This window comes from Hyperolius riggenbachi, chromosome 9 (genome assembly GCF_040937935.1).
Source record: "Hyperolius riggenbachi isolate aHypRig1 chromosome 9, aHypRig1.pri, whole genome shotgun sequence".
NCBI lineage: Eukaryota > Metazoa > Chordata > Amphibia > Anura > Hyperoliidae > Hyperolius > Hyperolius riggenbachi.
Genome location: NC_090654.1, coordinates 276,730,927 through 276,753,088, shown reverse-complemented (window position 1 = coordinate 276,753,088; position 22,162 = coordinate 276,730,927). Strand labels below are relative to the sequence as shown.

Here is a 22,162-nt window from a genome sequence, read left to right as displayed (position 1 = left end):
CTCCTTCCTCTCACAGAATTGGTGCAGACATTGAAAAATAAGAAACAAGGGCTCGTGTTCTGTGCAACTTATTACTCATGCAGGAAGAGGAGCATTTTAAAGTGCAGAACAAATGAAATGCCATAGAACAGTGATGCCTAACCTTGGCACTCCAGCTGTGGTTTAACTATAAGTCCCATGAGGCGTTGCAATACTCTGACAGCTCTAAGCATAACTCGGGGAGGCAGAGGCATGATGGGATTTGTAGTTTTGTCACAGCTGGAGTGCCAAGGTTAGCCATCACTCGCCTAGGAGTTTAAATTTTGTCCGTGAAAAGTCATAGCTGGCCAAAAACAAAAAGTTTATTTTAGTAGCCTTGACTTTTTAACAAAGACTTGTGCAACGGTTTCTAACAAATCTGAGATTTTATATTAATGCACGATATAGTTAGGCAGCAGGGTCGGCCTCTGCTCAATGGCAGCCTATTAAGTGTCCCTGAGTGAAAATACATGAACTATTGACCTTTTTTAGCTCCTTCTGCTCTCAGAAGTTGTATTCTGCCAAGAAAACTTATATGGCTGTAATCTGCTTATCAGTGATGTTTATTATATCCCCGACAAGACAGAAGCTGTCACTTCCATGCCTAGAAATTAACTCTTTTAGGCAGCAAAATAGAATAAGAAAAAAAGCCTGGTTATTTATATGTTTTGCATTGTGCGTACACACGTTTATCTCATCATGTCACATGTTGCCTCGGGTACACTTTAAAGGGATCATTTTAAGAGCCAACTTTGCCTTCCCTGCAAAACTGGTGTTGTAAGGAAGTTGGAGAAATGGTGCACTTTGTGACTAGCGATCATATCCTGTGTTGTTCTCTTGTGAAGGGAAGTTGAATGATCCACAGTGCTTCCATATTGATCGTCTTCACGGTGCTAGTAATGGTAAAATTGCTGCGCGGCAACTTTACCAGAGTTTACTGTATCAGGCCCCTTCTTTCTTGTTACTTGGGTTACCCTGTAGTGGGATAAATATATCTTTTTTTGATTTTGTGCTATAAACAGGTGGCTGGGGCTGAGAAGGCAACAGGCACTTAGCGAGGGAGTCTGGGGAGGCAACCTACTGTGGAGCATAAACTTTGGTTTCAAGATCAACTATTATGACTTGCGGGTTTGAAAAATGGGCGCTCCAAGCAGAGGGAAGGGGAGAAGGAAGCAGATATTCTTTTTGCTGTTGATAATAATAAATAGTTGGGGTAATTTACTTAGATCTGTACACGTGATCTTCAAGCAAAAATACAGCAGTTACTCACCCCAGCCTGCTTCTCATTGCACTGGTCTTGGTGAATTAGGCTCTTGTTTGCTGAGAAAATAGAAAATGTGCATGTTCTGGTGTATTTAAATTACCTATTGCCAAGTCTGGGGACTTGGCTTCTCCAATGTGACAGATTTATTTTATTACAATACTGAAGTGGGTCGCTTTTCTGGTTCCACAATTTTCCAGTCAGACCAGCAGGGGGAGCGTTTAGTATAAGTAACATTTATTTGGAACATGTTAGATCATTATGTAACGATTGGTGTCAGCACACAGAGAGAATCTGATTATTGATGATCTGCTGAATCACCGATAATACAAGTATAGCTAACCTCTGGACACCTGAATACGTGTAAGAGTTTGGTGCAACAGTAATGAGTAGAATCACCTGAGGAGCAGATGACTCTAACCAAGGAGAGTCAGACTCTACTGCAGTCAAAGGACTCCTAGAGGATGAGTCCCTAAGTGGTTTGCAGAGAGGTCCCTCTGAGAGAAAGGGGGTCCCTGCAGATGGACTGAACACCCAGGGGGTGGGTGACAGCCAGAAGGGTCGGCAACACACGAGCAGATAAGGTACAGAGACAGAAGGCCAATTTGGTAACCAGGGACAGGCAGGGTTGGCAACAGGTAATCAGATGTGCGTAGGTACCGAATCAGAAAGCAGAAGGAGAGTCAGGAAAGCAATAGGTCATAACAGATGTCAAACAAGGCCTAGTCTTGAGTGTGAGGTCCGTGGTCTCAACACCCTGGAACTAGTCTGAAGTATGACACGATAGTAACACAGTATCCCTAGTCTTGAGTGTGAGGTCCGTGGTCTCAACACCCTGGAACTAGTCTGAAGTATAACACAATAGTAACACAGTAATCTGGCTAAGTGTGGATTCCCAGGTCCTCCTGCTTCAACCACACTGAAAGATCTAAGGTCTGAGTGGTAACACATAAGCATTCGCAACGCCAGACACAGAGCAACTTACAGACAAGGAGTATATATAGCAAAGCGCTCCTCAGCGCCGCCCAGTTCCCTTCAGCCAATCCCTTGGCACGCTGGGATCAGCTGATCGTCCCGATCAGCTGACCCCTCTCCTATTGGCATAAAGAGCCTGCCTTGCAGCGCACGCAGCTCTCCATCTGTGTGCACTACTAGGTCCAGACAAACCAGAGAAACCGCCGGTCTGAACGCGGAAACAGCTGCCTCACTGTCAGACCGCGCGGCGGTGTCTCCGCAATCCATTACACATTGTAACTTAAAAAATATATATATTATATTTTTTTGCATTGAACTTAATAAATCCATACAAATATTGAATATAAATATATTGAGTATAGATAATTAATATATAAAATAAATTATATATTGAAAAAAAACCTATATATGCAAATTAAACAAATTAAAATTTCTCTGGATTTTATCCTATATCCCAAAAATTGCACGAATACTTGCAATAGTTCATGCAATCTCTGCCATTATCTGTATGATATTGTCCACACCCCCTACTGTCTCACACCACCCACATTGTCCACACCCCCTACTCTCGCACCACCCACATTGTCCACACCCCCTACTACCTCACACCACCCACATTGTCCACACCCCCTACTGTCTCACACCACCCACATTGTCCACACCCCCTACTACCTCACACCACCCACATTGTCCACACCTCCTACTCTCGCACCACCCACATTGTCCTCACCCCCTACTGTCTCGCACCACCCACATTGTCCACACTCCCTACTGTCTCACACCATTTATATTGTTCACACCACCTACTCTCGCACCACCCACATTGTCCACACCCCCTACTGTCTCACACCACCCACATTGTCCACACCCCCTACTGTCTCACACCACCCACATTGTCCACACCCCCTACTGTCTCACACCACCCACATTGTCCACACCCCCTACTACCTCACACTACTCACATTGTCCACACCCCCTACTGTCTCACACCACCGACATTGTCCACACCCCCTACTGTCTCACACCACCCACATTTTCCACACCCCCTACTGTCTCACACCACCCACATTGTCCACACCCCCTACTGTCTCACACCACCCACATTGTCCACACCCCCTACTGTCTCACACCACCCACATTGTCCACACCCCCTACTGTCTCACACCACCCACATTGTCCACACCCCCTACTGTCTCACACCACCCACATTGTCCATACCCCCAACTGTCTCACACCACCAACATTATCCACACCCCCTACTACCTTACACCACCCACATTGTCCACACCTCCCCTTTCTCGCACCACCCATATTGTTCACACCCCCTACTGTCTCACACCACCCATATTGTTCACACCCCCTACTCTCTCGCACCACCCACATTGTCCACACCCCCTACTGTCTCAAACAATCCACGTTGTCCATGCCCTCTGTCTCACACCACCCTTATTGTCCACATCTACTGGCTCACACAATCCACATTGTCCACACCCTCAACGGTCTCACACCACCCACATTGTCCACACCCCTTACTGTCTCACACCACCCACATTGTCCACACCCCCTACTATCACACCACCTACATTGTCTACACCCCCTACTTTCTCACACTGTCCACATGCCTAATGTCTCATGATAATCCTGCATCAACTCAGAAATATTCAAATCTCATTGACCACACCTACTAACTGCCACTTTCTAGGGGCGGAGCTACAAAGTGTGTAGTTCCTTTTTTTTCCAATCACAGACATGATATGCAGTTGCCAACCAGGGACACAATAAAATAAATAAATATACAATATATAAATATATATATATATTTTTTTCAAAGGTATTAGAATATAATAAAAAAAAAAAAACATTTGTTTCCTAGCATACTCTAAAATGATTTAAATTTAATCTCAGGTTTAAGACAAAACATAACCGATTCCAGCGTGTCATTAATTATTTAACGAAAATGAAACCAAAATGGATAAGCCATGTGTGAAACTACCCTCCATTATTTATTAACTTGCAGAAATCTCTTTAGAAGCAAAACCTTGAAGAAATCACACATTACTTACAATAGCAAAGTCCCCGGACTTTGATAAGTACCGGTAAACACCTGTTGTTGTCTGTGGAGCGATCTTACCTTTACTACACTGCAGCAAAACAAGATTTACAACATTAGTCAGTCAAGCCAGCAGGTGGAGCTACTAAAACAAAACATAAGATGTCTTATTTAGTGGTATTTAATATTTTCTTGATTTAAAAAAGAGAATAATTTTGAAAAACGATATATATTTTTTGTATTAAACTTAAAAAAACAAATGGGAAAAATGTATGTAAGTGGACTTTAAAAGGAACATTGGAAAATTATAAGTAATTATATACAGGCTCCTGCCATTACTCTATAGGATGATATTTAGTTTGAATATTGTGCAGACTCGGGAGAATTATTTAGATACATTATTAAAGAGTTACATTGCTTGAATGTCGGATCTACATATAATATAGTTACCTTGAGGAACAATAGACTCTGCCCTGGAAAGATTTTTTTTTTTTTGTTAGCAGGTGAATTGTTAACATAAGAATTGTCATCTGGGGATGCATTGAAACTTGGGTTGTGCCACACAGATATTCATCGCAGAATAAACCGTTTCAACCCCTTGGCAGCTTCAATAGAGTGATCTTGTTTGAGATACTGTAAGTGTACTGCTTTTGACCTCAGTTGGCAGAACTCTTTGTGCTGTAAATTCTTGGAATGCTTTTATCTCTCTCTACCTGCAGAAAATATAGAAACAAAGCGGAAATCCTGTTATTGTCGCACACTGCCCCCTAGTGACAAGTGTCCATAAATGCACATTACAGCAGTAGTAATTAGAAGCAAGCAAATGTAACAAATTAGAAATAAAAAAAAAGCTAAAATAAATTGGCCTGGAGCACTTGCAAAGCCTCTAAATAAACTGGCTGCTAAGGGGTCAAATGATATTTCAAAGAAAGGAAAGTAAAAAATGTTTGGAAATGAACTATTAACTTTGTATGTAAAGCAAATATGAAGTGAAAATAAACAGATGAGATAAATGATTGTATCTATAATCCCACTCCTAAATTAAACTTTCTTTAAATCTCAGACTTATTATGTATTTAAAGGATAACATTTGCCTCTCAGCAATGACCAGAGGCTTCCCTCTACCCAACTACAGTTAGGTCAATAAATATTTGGACAGAGATAACTTTCTTCTAATTTTGGTTTGGTACATAACCTCTATGATCTTTAAATTTAACAACTCGGATGCAGTTGAAGTGCAGACTCCCAGCTTTAATATAGTGGGTAGAACAAAACGATTGAATAACAATGTGAGGCAACTAAAGATTTTGTTTAAAGTGGATCCGAGATTAACTTTTACCCCTTTTTTTAAAATTCCCTATAAACTACACAAGCCACGCCCACGGGTTTTCAGAGCTCCAAGGCACTCATGGGACAGTAGCAAGGGCTCATGGGAGCTCAGTCTGGGCAAGAGGAGGGGGAGGTATTACTAGCCAGAGATTTCAGAGGCAGAGGGGAGGAGGAGGAGGGAGGATTAGGTTTTTTTTTTGCTCAAGATGCACATAAGCCTGCCTCTGTGTTATGTTTACAAACAACATGGCTGCTGCCATTGTATCACAGGAATAATCAATCATATTCTGTTAAAGCTGTTAGCAGCTAGATTTGCTGTGCAAACTATCTAAACTTTAGGTAACATATATAGACAAGTTACTTGTTATAGTTAGTTTTTCATCTCGGATCCGCTTTAACACAATCCCTTCATTTCAGGGGCTCAAAATGAATTGGACAATTGACTCAAAGGCTATTTCATGTGGGCAAGTCCATCATTATGTCATTATCCATTAAGTAGATACAAGCTTGGAGTTGAATTGAGGTGTGGTGCTTGCATGTGGAAGATTTTGCAGTGAACAGACAACATGTGGTCAAAGGAGCTCTCAATGAAGGCGAAAGAAAACAGAAAAAAAGAATCCAAGAAATTGCTGCACAAATCAACAGTTTGGTACATCCTGAGAAAGAAAGCAAGCACTGGTGAACTTCAGCAACGCAAAGAGACCTGGATGTCCACAGAAGACAACAGTGTTGGTTGATCACAGAATCATTTATATGGTGAAAGAAAGCGAAAACCCCCTTACAACAGCCAACCAAGTCAACCACACTCCTCCAGGGGGTAGGTATCGATATCCAAGTCTACCCTAAAGAGAAGACTGCATGAAAGCAAATACAGAGGGTGAAGTGCAAGGTGCAAGCCACTCACACGCCTCAAGAATAGATTAGACTTTGCTAAAGAATATCTAAAAAAGCCAGTTTTGGAAAAACATTCTTTGGACATCTAAAACCAAGATCAATCTCTACTAGAATGATGGCAAGAAACAAGTACGGAGAAGGCGTGGAACAGCTCATTAACCAAAGCATACCACTTAATCTGTAAATCACGGTGGAGGCAGTGATGGCTTGAGGCGTGCATGGCTGGCAGTGGCACTTGAACACTAATGTTTATTGACGATGTGACACAGGACAGAAACAGCCAAATGAATTCTGAGGAGTTCAGAGACCTACTGTCTGCTCAAATCCACCTAAATGCTGGGCGGAGTTTCATGGCACAGACGGAAATGACCAAAAACATACAGCCGAAGCAACCCAGGAGTTTATTAAAGCCAAAAAGTGGAAAATTCTTGAATGGCCAAGTCAGTTACCTGATCTTAACCCAATAGAGCATCCTTTTCACTTGAAGACTTGACTTCGGACAGAATGGCCCACAAACAAAAAGCAACTTAATGCCGCTGCAGTAAAGGCTTGTCAGAGTTAAAGGAGACCTGAACTCAGAACTTCCTATCTGCTCTAATAGACAAGCAACAGCATAATAACCTTTAAAGAAAAAATAATTTGTTACAGCTGATACAAATCCTGCCATAAATCTGCAGCGTTTCTACTTCCTGCTTTTAACATCCTGTGTTTACCAATTAGTTCTCTGCGGTGGCAGTCAGCTGACACAGCTGAAGGATCAAATTACAACTTGTGCTTCGTCACAGATGAGGGTGAATTAGGCTAAACTCTCTAAATTCATACAAGGGGAATTTCTATGTTTTCCTTCTGTCCTGTGCAAGAGGTCAGGTCCACTTTAAAAAGACGGAAACTCAGCATCTGGTGATGTCCATGAGTTCAAGACTTCAGGCTGTCATTGCCAGCAAAGGGTTTTCAACCAAGTATTAGAAATGAACATTTTATTTCCAGTTATTTAATTTGTCCAGTTACTTTTGAGCCCCTGAGATGAAGTTATTGTGTTAGGCCTGGAACCCACTACAAAACGCTATCGCTAATCGCAATCGCTTGCGTTTTGTATGAGCGGTTTGTAAGCAATTTTCATGAGCGTTTTAGAAAGCGATTTTAGAAAGTGTAATCAATTTGCCAGCGGTTGTGTAGCGATTAGCGTTTTAAAGTCTGAGTGGTCCTTTCAATTATTTTTAGTTTTGTTACAGTGTACATCAACTTAAAACGCTAGCAAAATCGCTCCCTGCAAGTTTTGATGAGCGATTACACCAGTGATTATATACTTTACATTGAAGCGCAAACGCTAACAAAATGCTGCATGTCCTGCGTTTGCGATTTTGCTAATCGCAATCGCTTCTGTGGAATTTGCACCATCCATTTACAGTGGCAGAGTGTTTAGGGAAATCGCTAGCGATTTCTCACGCTCCCTAAACGCTCATAAAATCGCTCCAGTGGGTTCCAGCCCTTAACCACCTGAGCGGTCTGGACGAGCTCAGCTCGTCCAACACCGCCGGAGGCTGCCGCTCAGGCCCTGCTGGGCCGATTTTAATGAAATAAAAAGCAGCACACGCAGCCGGCACTTTGCCAGCCGCGTGTGCTGCCTGATCGCCGCTGCAGCGCGGCGATCCGCCGCGTGCAGCGGCGAAAGAGGGTCCCCCCAGCCGCCCGAGCCCAGCGTAGCCGGAACAAACAGTTCCGGCCAGCGCTAAGGGCTGGATCGGAGGCGGCTGACGTCCATGACGTCACTCCGCTCGTCGCCATGGCGACGAGGTAAGCGAAACACGGAAGGCCGCTCATTGCGGCCTTCCGTGTTACTTCTGGCCGCCGGAGGCGATCGGAAGAACGCCTCCGGAGCGCCCTCTAGTTGGCTTTCATGCAGCCAACTTTCAGTTGGCTGCATGGAATAGTTTTTTTTTTTATTTAAAAAAAACCCTCCCGCAGCCGTCCTGGCGATTTAATCAGAACGCCAGGGTGGTTAAACATTGCTTTAGTTGCCACACATTTTTATGCAATCTTTTGTTCACTCCAGGGAACCTGAAGATAAAGGGATATGGAGGCTGCCATAATTATTTCCCTTTTAAATACCAGTTGCCTGGCAGCCCTGCTGATCTATTTGGCTGCAATAGTGTCACACACCAGAAACAAGCATGCAGCTAATCCAGTCTGATTTTTGTCAGATCTGTATGTTCACGGTCTATGGCTAAAAATATTAGACACACAGGATCAGCAGGACTGCCAGGAAACTGGAATTGTTTAACCATTTACTGACGTAAACATATTAAAACGTCATGCTTTAGCCTATTAACGGCAACATGATGTTTTAATACGTCGCGCATTCCCGCCGCCGCTCCGCACGTGTCCGCGCCGCTACAGTCGCCGTTTCCGTCGGGATCCCTTGTTAAGTGATTGGGGAAGAGGGTCCTCTACCCAATCGCAATGCCTGAAGTGAATGGACGTGACCGCGAACAGCGGCCACCTCCATTCATAAAACAGGAAACTGTTTAAGTTTGATAAAGTGTACAAAAAAAAAAGTGAACACTTCCTTAACGGGAAAGTGTTCACTAGCGCCATCTTGTGTATATTACACACAAGCACAAACATACAATGTAAAATATACAATATTAATAAAATAAATAAATTACACTTCCACCCCCCCCCCCCCCTTTAAAAAAAAAACACTTGTCAAAAAAAAATCATCTTAAAATCAATAAATAGTTGACTGAGGGAAAATTAATTTTATTACATAGGAGTTTAATTATGGCTAAAACAAAATCAAAAACAGAAAAATAACACCTATATTTTAAAATAATAGATTGTCGCCATACATTGTGATAGGGACACAATTTAAACAGTTTAATAATCGGGACAACTGGGCACATAAAAAAGTGTTGGTTTTATCCACAGGAGAATGTTTAATTTTAAAACTATAATGGCTAAAAACTGAGAAATAATGATTTTTTTTTTTCCATTATTTCTGTATTTTTCCCATAAAATGCATTCAGAATAAAAAAATTCATAGCAAAATGAACTACCCACAGAAAGTTTAATTGGTGGCGAAAAAAACGAGGTATAGATCATTTTCTTGTGATAAGTAGTAATAAAGTTATTAGGGAATAAAAAGGAGGAGCACTGACAGGTGAAAATTGCTCTGGTCCGTTAGGGTAAAAACCCTTGGGGGTGAACTGGTTAAGAGGAAATAAATATGGCAGCCTCCTCATCCCTCTTAGGTTCCCTTTAAAAATGTTGAAGAATTGATACTTAAAGAGACACTGAAGCAAAAAAAAATAAATTGTGATATAATGAATTGGTTGTGTAGTACGGATAACTACTAGAACATTAGTAGCAAATAAAATAGTCTCATATTTTTATTTTCAGTTATACAGTTTTTTTTATAACATTGCATCATTCGCTAATATTTGCAGTTTGCACACTACACTCGGCATTCTAAATGATTTTACAGAGCACAATTGGGGGAAAGAGGCGCCCTGGATGTGATAAAAGCGTCTAAAAACAGCTTTAAAATCATATAAAGTATGCGGTAGCTTACCTCAATGACAATCTCTGTAAGTGTACTAAAGATTTTTTATTTAGCACAGGCCACGCGTTTTGCGGGTCTAAGCCCGCTTCCTCAGGCCAATAGCAGTGCCTAAAATAACAAACCAACTCCTCAATATAGCCATATATACACACGCCAGGAAATCAGAGATAAACAAATAGTATCCTTACACTTGTTAATATAATATAACAATAAGCAAGCCGATCTGGTGGACTTATGTTAAAGGACATGATAGGCAAGGTTAACCCTTTTAGGCTTGAATAAGGGTCGAAAGACTTCTGTCTGCATGGGATATAAACCTTATTGGCCATAATTTGGTATATTGTGTAGGCAGCTGATAGTTATCACAATATAAGGATGAATTATATAAATAATAAATATGTAAATAATAAATATAATCTTCGGAATAAGTTCATAAAACTTTGCACAAGTATGTATAGTCTATAGTGATGATATTGGCCTAAACAGGACCTGTGAATAAAAGAAACCCTTTTTTTGTAGCATATAAAGATACTTCTAAAAGATGTCTCCTGTGTCTCTTCTCCAGGGTGTAGAGCCACCCCGACCACAGTTCCTATTTTACAGAGCAAGCTACTGAACTTTTGAACTTTCCTCTGCAGAAAAAAAACAAAATACAATGACAGGCGCTTGAGATAATAAGCTTCAGAAGACAGAGCTCTCTGCTACTTTGAAAGTCTGAGAGATCAGTGAAGCTCTTTTGTATAGATAACTGCAGTTTCTTAACTCTCCCTGTACTGGAAACAATATTAGACTCATATCTCTGCTGCTAATGATTTATTTCTTAGCTGTGCTACTCATACAAATCATTATATCGTAAGTTCATTTTCACTTCAGATTCCCTTTAAATGTGCATATAACTGCTTTAGAATCGAGTCCTGATCACTAATGCAGTATACAGTATTAGTATTATTGCATTTAGTTCCATTTTATAATATTGGCATGTCACCGTACGTACTGTACGTGCAGTACAAGTTGTTACTCTTGGCCTACACTGATAGTAAACTAGCTGCAGTGTGTGCTGTTCTGCTGACTCCAGTACAGGTGAAACTCAAATAGTGTGCAAAAGTCCCTTTATTTCACTAATTCAACTTAAAAGGTGAAACTAATATATAAAATAGGAACCCTTTGCAGGTGTTTTGGATGAATTAGCTGATTAGAGTCACTTTGAGCCAAGAATATTGAACCTTTTCACAATATTCTAATGGTCTGAGATTCTGATTTTGGGGTTCTCATAAGCTGTAAGTCATAAACATCAAAATTAAGTAAAGGCTTGAAATATCTCGCTTTGCGTGTAAAGAGTCTATTTCATATATTAGTTTCACCTTTTTAGATGAATTACTGAAATCAATGGACTTTTGCATTCTAATTTTTGAGTTTCACCTGTATGTACAATATAAGCTTTTACTTTCTGCTGATAGTAAATTAGCTGCAATGTGTGCCGATCCCTACTACCTCCAGTGTTTATGGCATCAACTCTTATACTGTGTCTATACTGATTGTAAACTAGCTGCAGTGTGTGCTGATCTCTGCCCCGTGTGTATAGAATAAGCTGTTACTATGCGCCTGTACTGATAGTGAATTAGCTGCAGCATGTGCTTATCTCTGCCATTGTCATCAGATACTGTATAAGCTTTTACTCAGTGTCTGTGCTGATAGTAAACTAGCTGCAGCATGTGCTGATCTCTGCCATCATCATTATGTACTGTATAAGCTTTTGCTCTGGGCCTGTACTGATAGTAACCTAGCTGCAGTGTGTGCTGTTCTCTGCTATTGCCATTTATGTACAGAATAAGCTTTTGCTTTGCCTACATTGATTGTAAACTAGCTGCAGTATGTGCTGATCTCTGTTACCTCCAGTATGTACAGTATAAGCTGTTACTCTGTGCCTGTGCTGATAGTAATCTAGCTGCCGTGTGTGCTGATCTCTGCTTTCGCCATTATGTACAGTATAAGCTTTTGATTTGTGTCTGTGCTGATAGTAAACTAGCTGCAGTGTGTGCTGATCTCTGCCATCACCATTATGTACTGTAAAAGCTTTTTGCTCAGTGCCTACTGATTATAAGCCAGCTGCAGTGTGTGCTGACCTCTGCTACCTCCAGCATGTACAGTATAAGCTGATACTCTGCAGCTCTGTAAACCAGCTGCAGTGTGTGGTAATCCCTATTTAAAATGTGTTTCTATAATAGCTTCTTAAGCATTCCCTCCCTTCGTCTTTGTTGTAAATTGTCTCTTTGCACTCCTGATGCCTGAACGGATCTTGTCAGCACTTCAGCAAGTGATGGGTCATTTCTCACTATAACTAAAAGCAGTGACATGGCTGTATTTTAAAAAGGGGCTAAAATCAGTAAAACCCGTATAGCGTATTATTGACTGGAGCCTCTTTTTAACAAAGCTTGAAGTGGACCTGAACTCAGAGCTTCCTCTCTGCTCTAAAAGATAAGAAACAGCATAATATCCTTTAAAGGAAAACCTTTTTTTGTTACAGCTTGCAGAACTCCTGCAGTAAATCTGCATTGCGTCTACTTCCTGCTTTCATGGAAGCAGACAAAGGGTTAACATCCTGTGTTAGCTGTTCTGCCAAGGCTTGCCGAGATTCCTGAGAGCTCAAATTACGATGTCATTTCTTGCAGCTGAGGGGGAATTAGACAGGCTATTCACTCTAAACACGAACAGGGTGAATCAATCTGTGTATTCCTTGTGTCCTGTGCATGAGTTCAGATCCACTTTAATGGCTAGTACTCCAATGCTTTAGCAGGTTATCTCACGGCTATAGTGATGGTGCTTACAATCCTGAACCAAGAGGCATTTAAAAGTTAAGGGCTGTCATTGAGTGGCCCTGGTACCTCCTCAGGGGGTTCGCTTCATGATGGATCAAGTGTAAATATTTCTACGTTATGGTCAAAATTGTGCATCGTAGTTAAGAGGACAGTTTCTTTTTGCTGTTGTTTTCCCCTGTTGTCTGATCCAAGGCAGCTGCCCAGCAGAAGTGGCATGCAGCGATTTGGAACCGCAATGGGGTCCGACACCAACCCTCACTGCCTGTGCAGACGCACCCATTGCAGAAATCCAGTTGTAATCGATTGACAGTTGCTAGCTGCCTCGGTGTGTGGTTTTGCCATCCAACTGAACTATTCTTCTAACTACATTTAAAGGGAAGGGGGGTTGGGTTGGGAGAGGGCTCATGGGAGGGGAGAACGGGGGGGAGGGATAAAATAATAGTGAAGAAATTGTATTTTATTTTTTCATCCTTTGCATCTATTTTCTGTACTGTATTATGCAAAGCATGTTATTTATTTTCTATGCGAACAGAAGATCTATGTACAGATGTCTATCTAAAGTGTAACAGAAGTTTATTTTGGAACATGGAATTATTTTGTTATATTTGGAAGGGCTGGACTCTGGTAGGTTCTCGCTGAAATCCTCTGCACCGCTGTGCTCCTCTCATGTGGCCTCTGCCTGAAGCGAAGACCAATACAAACAGGCCAGATGGCAATCACCTATTGGATGCTCAGGTACTGAGCCTGTCAGCATCCTCATTATGCTTGGTGCTGGTTCAGGGGTTGCATCCGCTGAACGTTTTCTATCAATATTTCTTCTCTATTGAGACTTCTCATTTTGACAGAGCTGTTAAGCTCTTCAGGCTTGGTCTTAGACACGCCCTTTGCAGGATTTCATAGAGAATGGGATGCTGTCACCACATCACCCCTCTCAGAAACCTGCTTATTCAGAAGAAAGCAACAAATAGTCCACTAAGCATGCTTGAGCTGTCCTGGGAGTGATACAGTGAGCAAGGCATTAAGGTTCATTATTAAATACATACTTAAAAGGGAACGACAAGCGCTCCTGTCTAAAGCTACATACTCACCACAAAATCGCGGAAGATGGATCGGGAGAATATACAGCGACAAACAATCCAACGAACGATCGTTCCCCAATCCATCTTCCGCAATCAGTAAGGTGGGAATAAACGGCGGGTGCGAACATGTTGTCTAACAATTGTGGTAATTAGCATGAGGGTCAATGGTGATGGGAACAACTGTCCACGATTGGATCCATCATGGTGGATTTTATCGTTCCATCGTTAAACTTTCATTAAAATTTGTATAAAAATCGTTTGGTGGGTAGGGGCCTTAATAGTATTTAAAAAAATAGATTCTCATATATTATACTTTAACAATTGTGTTTACTTAAAATAGGATTTTTACGCTCTTTAGCAGCTGCCGCTGTGGCCTTGCTGCAGTATCTGGGATCTCCTTACAATGCCTCTCTGGTGAGTTTTCGGCCCGTGTAAACCCAGGCTGTGTAAACCCAGGCATCGCTGGGCGCTTACATTGATAAGACCTCAAATATGTGCAGTCTGACGAGTATGGACGGCTCCTAGACATAAAATCGTTCACTGTCAGTTTAGCAATGCGGTAAAATGGACTAAAAGCGTATCCGTTTTTACCATCATGTGAGAATGCAGCCTCACCCTTGCTACCACTCGCACCACTCTGCAAATAGCTGGGCAGGGGGGGGGGGGGCACTTGGGGAGGCCCAGCCATCTGTGCTCTGCACTCAGAGGGTAGTGCCTTTCCAGCCTCCGCCACGGCTTGGCCCTGGTGTTTGTGGGTGTGTCTGTATGTGCGTAGTGTGTGTCTTCATTGTTTATAAAGTCTGGTGGATGAACAGTATTGTGTGTGTGTGTGTGTGTGTGTGTGTGTGTGCGTGCGCGTGCGCGCAGTGTACTTTGCGCTTGTGTACAATAAGTGTCCGCACGTGCGCGGCGCTCTGGTGCATCCTGGAGGTCACAAGCCAACCACTGGTGCTCATTTTAAGCCAAAATCAGAAAAGCTCAGCAGTAAGCAAAAATAAACAAACATATAAAATAAAAACCAAAAGTATTACGTACAAAAGTAAATGGATACTGTATGTATATCGAATTGGGAACAAGAACAGGTGTATATAGTTACCGCAATGGGCAAAAACATGAATATGCAAACTCCAGTTTCATGGGACTCGAAATTTGGGGAAGTTGAACCTGAAATTCACAGCAAACTTATCCGATTTAGGAACAGATCCGTCTCCTGACTAGCTCCGTTTCATTTGATACTAGCCAGGTTTCCGATTGAACCGCGGTTTGCGTATTCACTGAATTATTTACCCTTCCGAACAATGTGGAGGACTAACAGAGAACTGGGAAACCTAACAACCAATCAGGATTCTTTTTTCTTAAGTTTGTACAAGATGGCCGCCACAGGGTTGCTATGCTCTTTGCTTTGGCTGTGTGGTACTGAATAAGCCTGCAGCCTGTGTAGAGGGCATAGTGCAGGACCCATGGCAGCCAGTTAGAATGTCTCTTGTGCTGGAATCTCCGTCCGTATGTTGTATCCTCATTGGTTGCTGTGGGTGACTTCACATTGCACTGACCAGACTCCTCACACAGTTCTTGGTTTTCCAGTCTTCTAGATGAACTGATTTTTGCACATATTTCTTGTGTCTTATTTTATATAACTGTGGTTGAATTCAGTCCCTTGTGAATGTACACAATGTAAATATTAAATTATAATGGTTTTAAGGCCTATGTATGAAATGATAATAATGTAGTTTTATATTGGTCTGTACTGTTCATCAAATGATTACCTGACAATTCCAGTCAAGCTTCAGGTTTTTTTCCTCTAACTATTTGAATTGGACTTTCTCAGTGATGTCACTGGTCTCTAGTGAATGGATAGGCTGCATTCTCAGTGATGTAACTGGTCTCTAGTGAATGGATAGGCTGCATTCTCAGTGATGTCACTGGTCTCTAGTGAGCGGATAAGCTGCATTCTCAGTGATGTCACTGGTCTCTAGTGAATGGATAGGCTGCATTCTCAGTGGTGTCACTGGTCCCTAGTGAAGGGATAGGCTGCATTCTCAGTGATGTCACTGGTCTCTAGTGAATGGATAAGCTGCATTCTCAGTGATGTCACTGGTCTCTAGTAAATGGATAGGCTGCATTCTCAGTGATGTCGCAGGTCTCTAGTGAATGGATAGGCTGCATTCTCAGTGATGTCACTGGTCTCTAGTGAATGGATAGGCTGCATTCTCAGTGGTGTCACTGGTCGCTAGTGAAGGGATAGGCTGCATTCTCAGTGATGTCACTGGTCTCTAGTGAATGGATAGGCTGCATTCTCAGTGATGTCACTGGTCTCTAGTAAATGGATAGGCTGCATTCTCAGTGATGTCGCAGGTCTCTAGTGAATGGATAGGCTGCATTCTCAGTGATGTCACTGGTCTCTAGTGAGCGGATAAGCTGCATTCTCAGTGATGTCACTGGTCTCTAGTGAATGGATAGGCTGCATTCTCAGTGGTGTCACTGGTCCCTAGTGAAGGGATAGGCTGCATTATCAGTGATGTCACTGGTCTCTAGTGAGCGGATAAGCTGCATTCTCAGTGATGTCACTGGTCTCTAGTGAATGGATAGGCTGCATTCTCAGTGGTGTCACTGGTCCCTAGTGAAGGGATAGGCTGCATTCTCAGTGATGTCACTGGTCTCTAGTGAATGGATAGGCTGCACTGTCAGTGATGTCACTGGTTTCGATGAGATGTGTTCTAAATCTGTAATAAATGGAAATAATCTCTTTATTTGCTTTGTGTTTTTCCACATTTGCCACATAGATTGTAGACCTTTAGGTCACCAGGGACTGAGTTTATACACAGTTGCTCCTTATTTTGTGTTAATCTGTAATAATCTATACTTGAACACAAGTGTATATATTTTCAGCCAATACGAATTTGAGGAGTAGATCTTTGCGGTTCTGGTTTCCTCTAAGTCTTTCCAGGGATGTATTTTCTTACCTGCAGGTCGATACAGGAGGTAGGTGGCCTGAGGATGTCCCTTTTGTCCTGCAAGAAAGCGCATTGAGAAAAGAGAAAACCGTTCCCTGCTTTGGGCATTAGAATTTACTGACTGACGTGGTGCCCTGTACAGGCTGCAATTGCTGTGGGATAGCCAGACAAGACATTTATATTGAGCTTTTCTCCGGGCGGACTCAAAGCACCATAGCCACTAGGGCGCACTCTATAGGCAGTAGCAGTGTTAGGGAATCTTGCCCATGGTCTCCTATTGAATAGGTGCTGGCTTCCTGAACAGGAAGAGCCAAGATTCAAACTCTGGCCTCCTGTGTCCAGAGGCAGAGCCATTACCCAGTACACCATCCAGTCACAGCAGCATAGCCTTATGCACACACAACACCAGGGGCAGCTCCAGGATCTTTTAATTGAAGGTGCTATGCAGGTGCTCGATCCAGTGCCGGGGTAGCTGTCGACCTGCGGTGTACAAAGTGCACCATGTCAGAAATGGGTGTGTCCATGCACTAGAAAGTGGGTGTGGTAATGACGAGTTATGGGCAGGGCTAAATGTACATGAGCTTAGCAGCTGTGTAATTCACAAACAGTGGACATCAACAGCACTATGTAGCCAGATGAAACCACACCTGCCTCCAGAATAGGTAGCAAGAAGTCCCATAAGTATAAGTCCCTTCCCTAGGATTGGTGGCCAGATGTGCCCCCAGTATAGGTAGCTAGGTATAGATGCCACCAGTATAGGAAGCCAGGTATAGGTGCCCCCAGTATAGGTAGCCAGGTATAGGTGCCCCCGGTATAGGTAGCCAGGTATAGGTGCCCCCGGTATAGGTAGCCAGGTATAGGTGCCCCCGGTATAGGTAGCCAGGTAAAGGTGCCCCCGGTATAGGCAGCCAGGTAAAGGTGCCCCCGGTATAGCTAGCCAGGTATAGGTGCCCCCAGTATAGCTAGCCAGGTATAGGTGCCCCCAGTATAGCTAGCCAGGTATAGGTGCCCCTAGTATAGCTAGCCAGGTATAGGTGCCCCAGTATAGCTAGCCAGGTATAGGTGCCCCCAGTATAGGTAGCCAGGTATAGGTGCCCCCAGTATAGGTAGCCAGGTATAGGTGCCCCCAGTATAGGTAGCTAGGTATAGGTGCATTCACCAGCCCACCCTGATATTAGCATACCGATAGCACCGGCACTCCCGCCCACCACAGTGGCAGGTGAGGGTGCTGGTGCTATCAGGGTGCTAATTAAAATTTTGAGGATGCTACAGCCCTGGCAAGCTCCGCCCTGGCGCCACCTCTGCACAGTACAATATAGAATCTTCCATATTCTCGCAGGAACCGAAAGTCTCTTTTCTCAGTGGGAAACTTTGTTGCACGGTGCTGTCGACTCAAGGGTTAATTCTCCTCGTCAGATGGTATCCTAAAAATAAATCTTTATTTGATGGGAAAATTAAAAAGGTGTTATGAGCAGTGCTGGGCGTCATGCCTGTCCTAGGGATATAACATTTTATACACAATCTCTCTGTAATACTTATTATCTATTTTATATAATCCAATGTAACAGCAAACTGGTCGCTTTCTCTTTGCAAAAATCGTCTGCTCTATCTTTTTGTTTTGTTTTTCTTTTTTGCAAAAAGCCTTACTGAAGTCTAATTTCCAGCCCGGCTGTACAAATATATATATATAACCCGCGCTATAATAGGCGCCCCCCCCCCCCCCCCGATCTCCGGGAACTTTGAGGTGCTCCTTATGTTATTTGTAAGTTGTTGTCTAGCAATGTCTTGTATGTGCAGCAAATAAAGAGATTTTTTTCTTTTGCATTTTGTATTGTTTTTTTACGTCCTCTTTTCAGATTCAGATTGGAAAGATGGGAAGATCTCCGTGACTACTAATGATACAATCTTGATTGTACAATCTTACCTCTTCTATGCAATATGAGCACAATAAGGGTAAGGAGGCGCCCTGGTAAAGGTAAAATTACCGTAAGTAAAAAAAATCAAATAAAACGTAGAAAAATGAGGTGGCTTACCTCAATTACGACAGTCAGATAGGACAATGGCCTCAATTCACTAAGATCATGCTGGAGACAATAAGGCAAGAGAAAACTTACCTCCACATAGTGAGAGAGTTATCTTACCTCTTAATTCCTTAACCCCCTTGTCGGTCCAATTCCTGCCAACAAGGGGGCAGCGCAGCACTTTTTTTTTACCTTTTTAAATCATGTAGCGAGCCCAGGGCTCGCTACATGATAGCCGCTGAGCGGCGGCATCCCCCCACCCACTCCGATCGCCTTCGGCGATCAGAGTAAGCAGGAAATCCTGTTCAGGATTTCCTGTTGGGCTTCCCCGGTCGCCATGGCGACGGGGCAGGATGACGTCACCGACGTCATGGACGTCAGAGGGAATCCTGATCCACTGCTCAGTGCTGCCTGGCACTTATTGGCCAGGCTGCGCAGGGGTCTGGGGGGGGGAGGCGCGGCGGGTAGCGGCGGCAATCGCGTACCACACGCAGCTAGTAAAGTGCTAGCTGCGTGTAGGAAAAAAAAATATGCAAATCGGCCCAGCGGGGCCGGAGAAATCCTCCTGCGCAGGTTACCCCGAGCTGAGCTCGGGATAACCGGCAAGGAGGTTAACCTCCTTAGCGGTATGCCCGACACTGTGTCGGGCATACCGCTCTCTGGCTTTACAAGTCCCCCAAGAAAATTTTTCTCTGATCCAATGGCTGTAGTACCTTAAAGGGTATTACAGTGCTAGCTTAAAGGGACTCCGAGCAGTGCAAAAACTATGGAAAGATGCATATCATTTTAAAGCTCTCTTTCTCCTCTTTCCAATGATATATAAACCGCCACCCTACGCCTTTTAGTTTTCGCTATTTTCGCGATTGAAATTGCAGCGGCCGCGATTTCGATCGCGAAAATAGAGAAAACTAAAAGGCGTAGGGCAACGATTTAGGGGTCGTCAGAAAGAGGAGAAAGAGGGCTTTAAAATGATATCCATCTTTCCATAGTTACATTGTATTACACAGGGCGACTTTTTCTGCAGAATGGAGCTGCTGACTTTAGGAAAAAGTCGCCCTGTGTAATACAATGTAACTATGGAAAGATGGATATCATTTTAAAGCTCTCTTTCTGACGACCCCTAAATCGTCGCCCTACGCCTTTTAGTTTTCTCTATTTTCGCGATCGAAATCGCAGCCGCAGCAATTTCAATCGCGTAAATAGCAAAAACTAAAAGGCGTAGGGCGGCGATTTATATATCATTGGAAAGAGGAGAAAGAGAGCTTTAAAATGATATGCATGTTTCCATAGTTTCTGCACTGCTCGGAGTCCCTTTAAGCTAGCACTGGGCTAGCTAGTGTATGTGGCCAGCACCCCCCGATCGCCGCCAGTCCCCCGATCCAGCCAGTTTGTACATTACCCCCCTGGCTCCAGCGAATGGCACAGCCTTTCCGCAAAGCTCCGGCCTCTCTATGGGGAGGGTCGGGTCTGCGCATGACGTCGTGACATCATGACATCATGTATAATCTTCCCCATAGCGAAGAGCGGAGCTGTGCGGGGATGCTATGCCGATCACTGGATCCAGGCTGGGTAACGTATAAACTGGCTGGATCGGGGGATCAGCGGCGATCGGGGGTTGCCGGCCACATAGACTAGGTAGCTTAGTGTTAGCTAAAGTTATTACAGCCATTGGATCAGAAATGATTCAGGGGGAATATAAAACTGTAAAACCTCCTGAGCGGAGTAACGCTCAGGAGGTTAAGTTACCTCTGTAGTTATTTTCACAAGCAGTTAATTAACAGCCTGTCTTAATTCTGGAGTTATTTTAAAGAGAATCTGAACTTAAAATAAAAAGTCAAAATAACCATACACAGGTCATACTTACCTCCTGTGTAGTCCACTCCTAAATCTCTTTCTCCTCTCCTGCATCCTGTTTGCCTACTGTGATCAGTGGAATTCTCTGCCCTCAATTTTAGAAATGGCCATTACTTTGAAAAGCAATTATGCAGCGCTTATATACTTTGGCATTGAGCGCTAATGTGCTCAAAATGCTGCATTTCCTGCGATTACGATTACCCATATATATATATATATATATATATATATATATATATATATATATATCTGTGTTATTCAGCATTTTCTCTCAATGCTCAAGTCTTTTTGCTTCCATTTATCCTGTGACAAGCGAATATACCGGAGCTTCTGGCAGACCTGCTCCCTGTATGCTGATTTTATACGCTCTCATCTGTTGCCACTCCTAAAATCATTTTTGCCGCATTCCCAGAATTTTCCACCATTCCTGATCGAAAAATATAGAAAAAAAAATCAGAAAATTCAATCACATTTCTTGATCAGATTCTTCTGTACCACACCGATCGTTTTTATAGAAAAAAAGGAAAATAAAGTATTTTATTGTATTGTTTTTGTGGCCACCTTAAAGAGAACCTGAACTGAAAATAAAAAGTCAAAATAATCATACACAGGTCATACTTACCTCCTGTGTAGACTACTCAATCTCTTTCTCCTCTCCTGCGTCCTGTTTGTCTACTGTGATCAATGGAATTCTCTGTACTCCATTTTAAAAATGGCCATTACCCCCTAGCAGCTTCTTGGTCAGCGCATTGTTAAACTGTAATATCACGCACTTGAACCATAGGGGAACATGGACATTACCTTGCATATTCATTTCTAACTGACAGCTGCTGATATATAACTGACAGCAACTGGTACATTTCAGTTCTGACAAAATATTGTCAGAACTGGAAGGGATCTTTGTAAGAAGAAAATGGTGAGCTTTTGAGCACGGTGTCTCTCACCAGACGTCCTCTACTCCGCGAGCGCTGCTGTCAATCAAGGTCACGTTGTCCACGGCTTACAACGTGGCCTTGATTGACAGCGGCGCTCGCGCAGTAGAGGACGTCTGACGAGAGACACCGTACAGGAACCCCGGGCCGGCGGTAGAGAGCAGAGCTGTCAGCGTGGGACATATCAGCTCAGTGGCGTAGCTAAGGAGCTCTGGGCCCCGATGCAAGTTTTACAATGGGGCCCCCCAAGCACTCTATACATAAATTGATACAGCGCACCAAAACCTGCCAATGGCAACTACAGTGTCAGAGGTGCAAGAAGGGGATGGGGAACAGCTTGTTAATGATTACCACTATTCAAAGTATCTATAGAAGTGATTATTATGAGCACAGGACCAATAGAGAGATAAAACTGTA

The 22,162-nt window shown here is 43.0% G+C and overlaps 1 protein-coding gene across 1 annotated transcript in view; it reads left to right on the top strand.

The window, feature by feature from the left end:
* The first annotated feature begins 18,837 nt into the window (after window positions 1–18,837).
* The window catches only part of AMN (amnion associated transmembrane protein), a 106,984-nt gene continuing 103,659 nt past the window's right edge, over window positions 18,838–22,162 (top strand). The window contains exon 1 of the mRNA XM_068252285.1: window positions 18,838–18,891. Within this exon, the coding sequence (XP_068108386.1) occupies window positions 18,870–18,891 (22 nt within the window). The 5' untranslated portion in view covers window positions 18,838–18,869. The remainder of the gene's footprint in view (window positions 18,892–22,162) is intronic.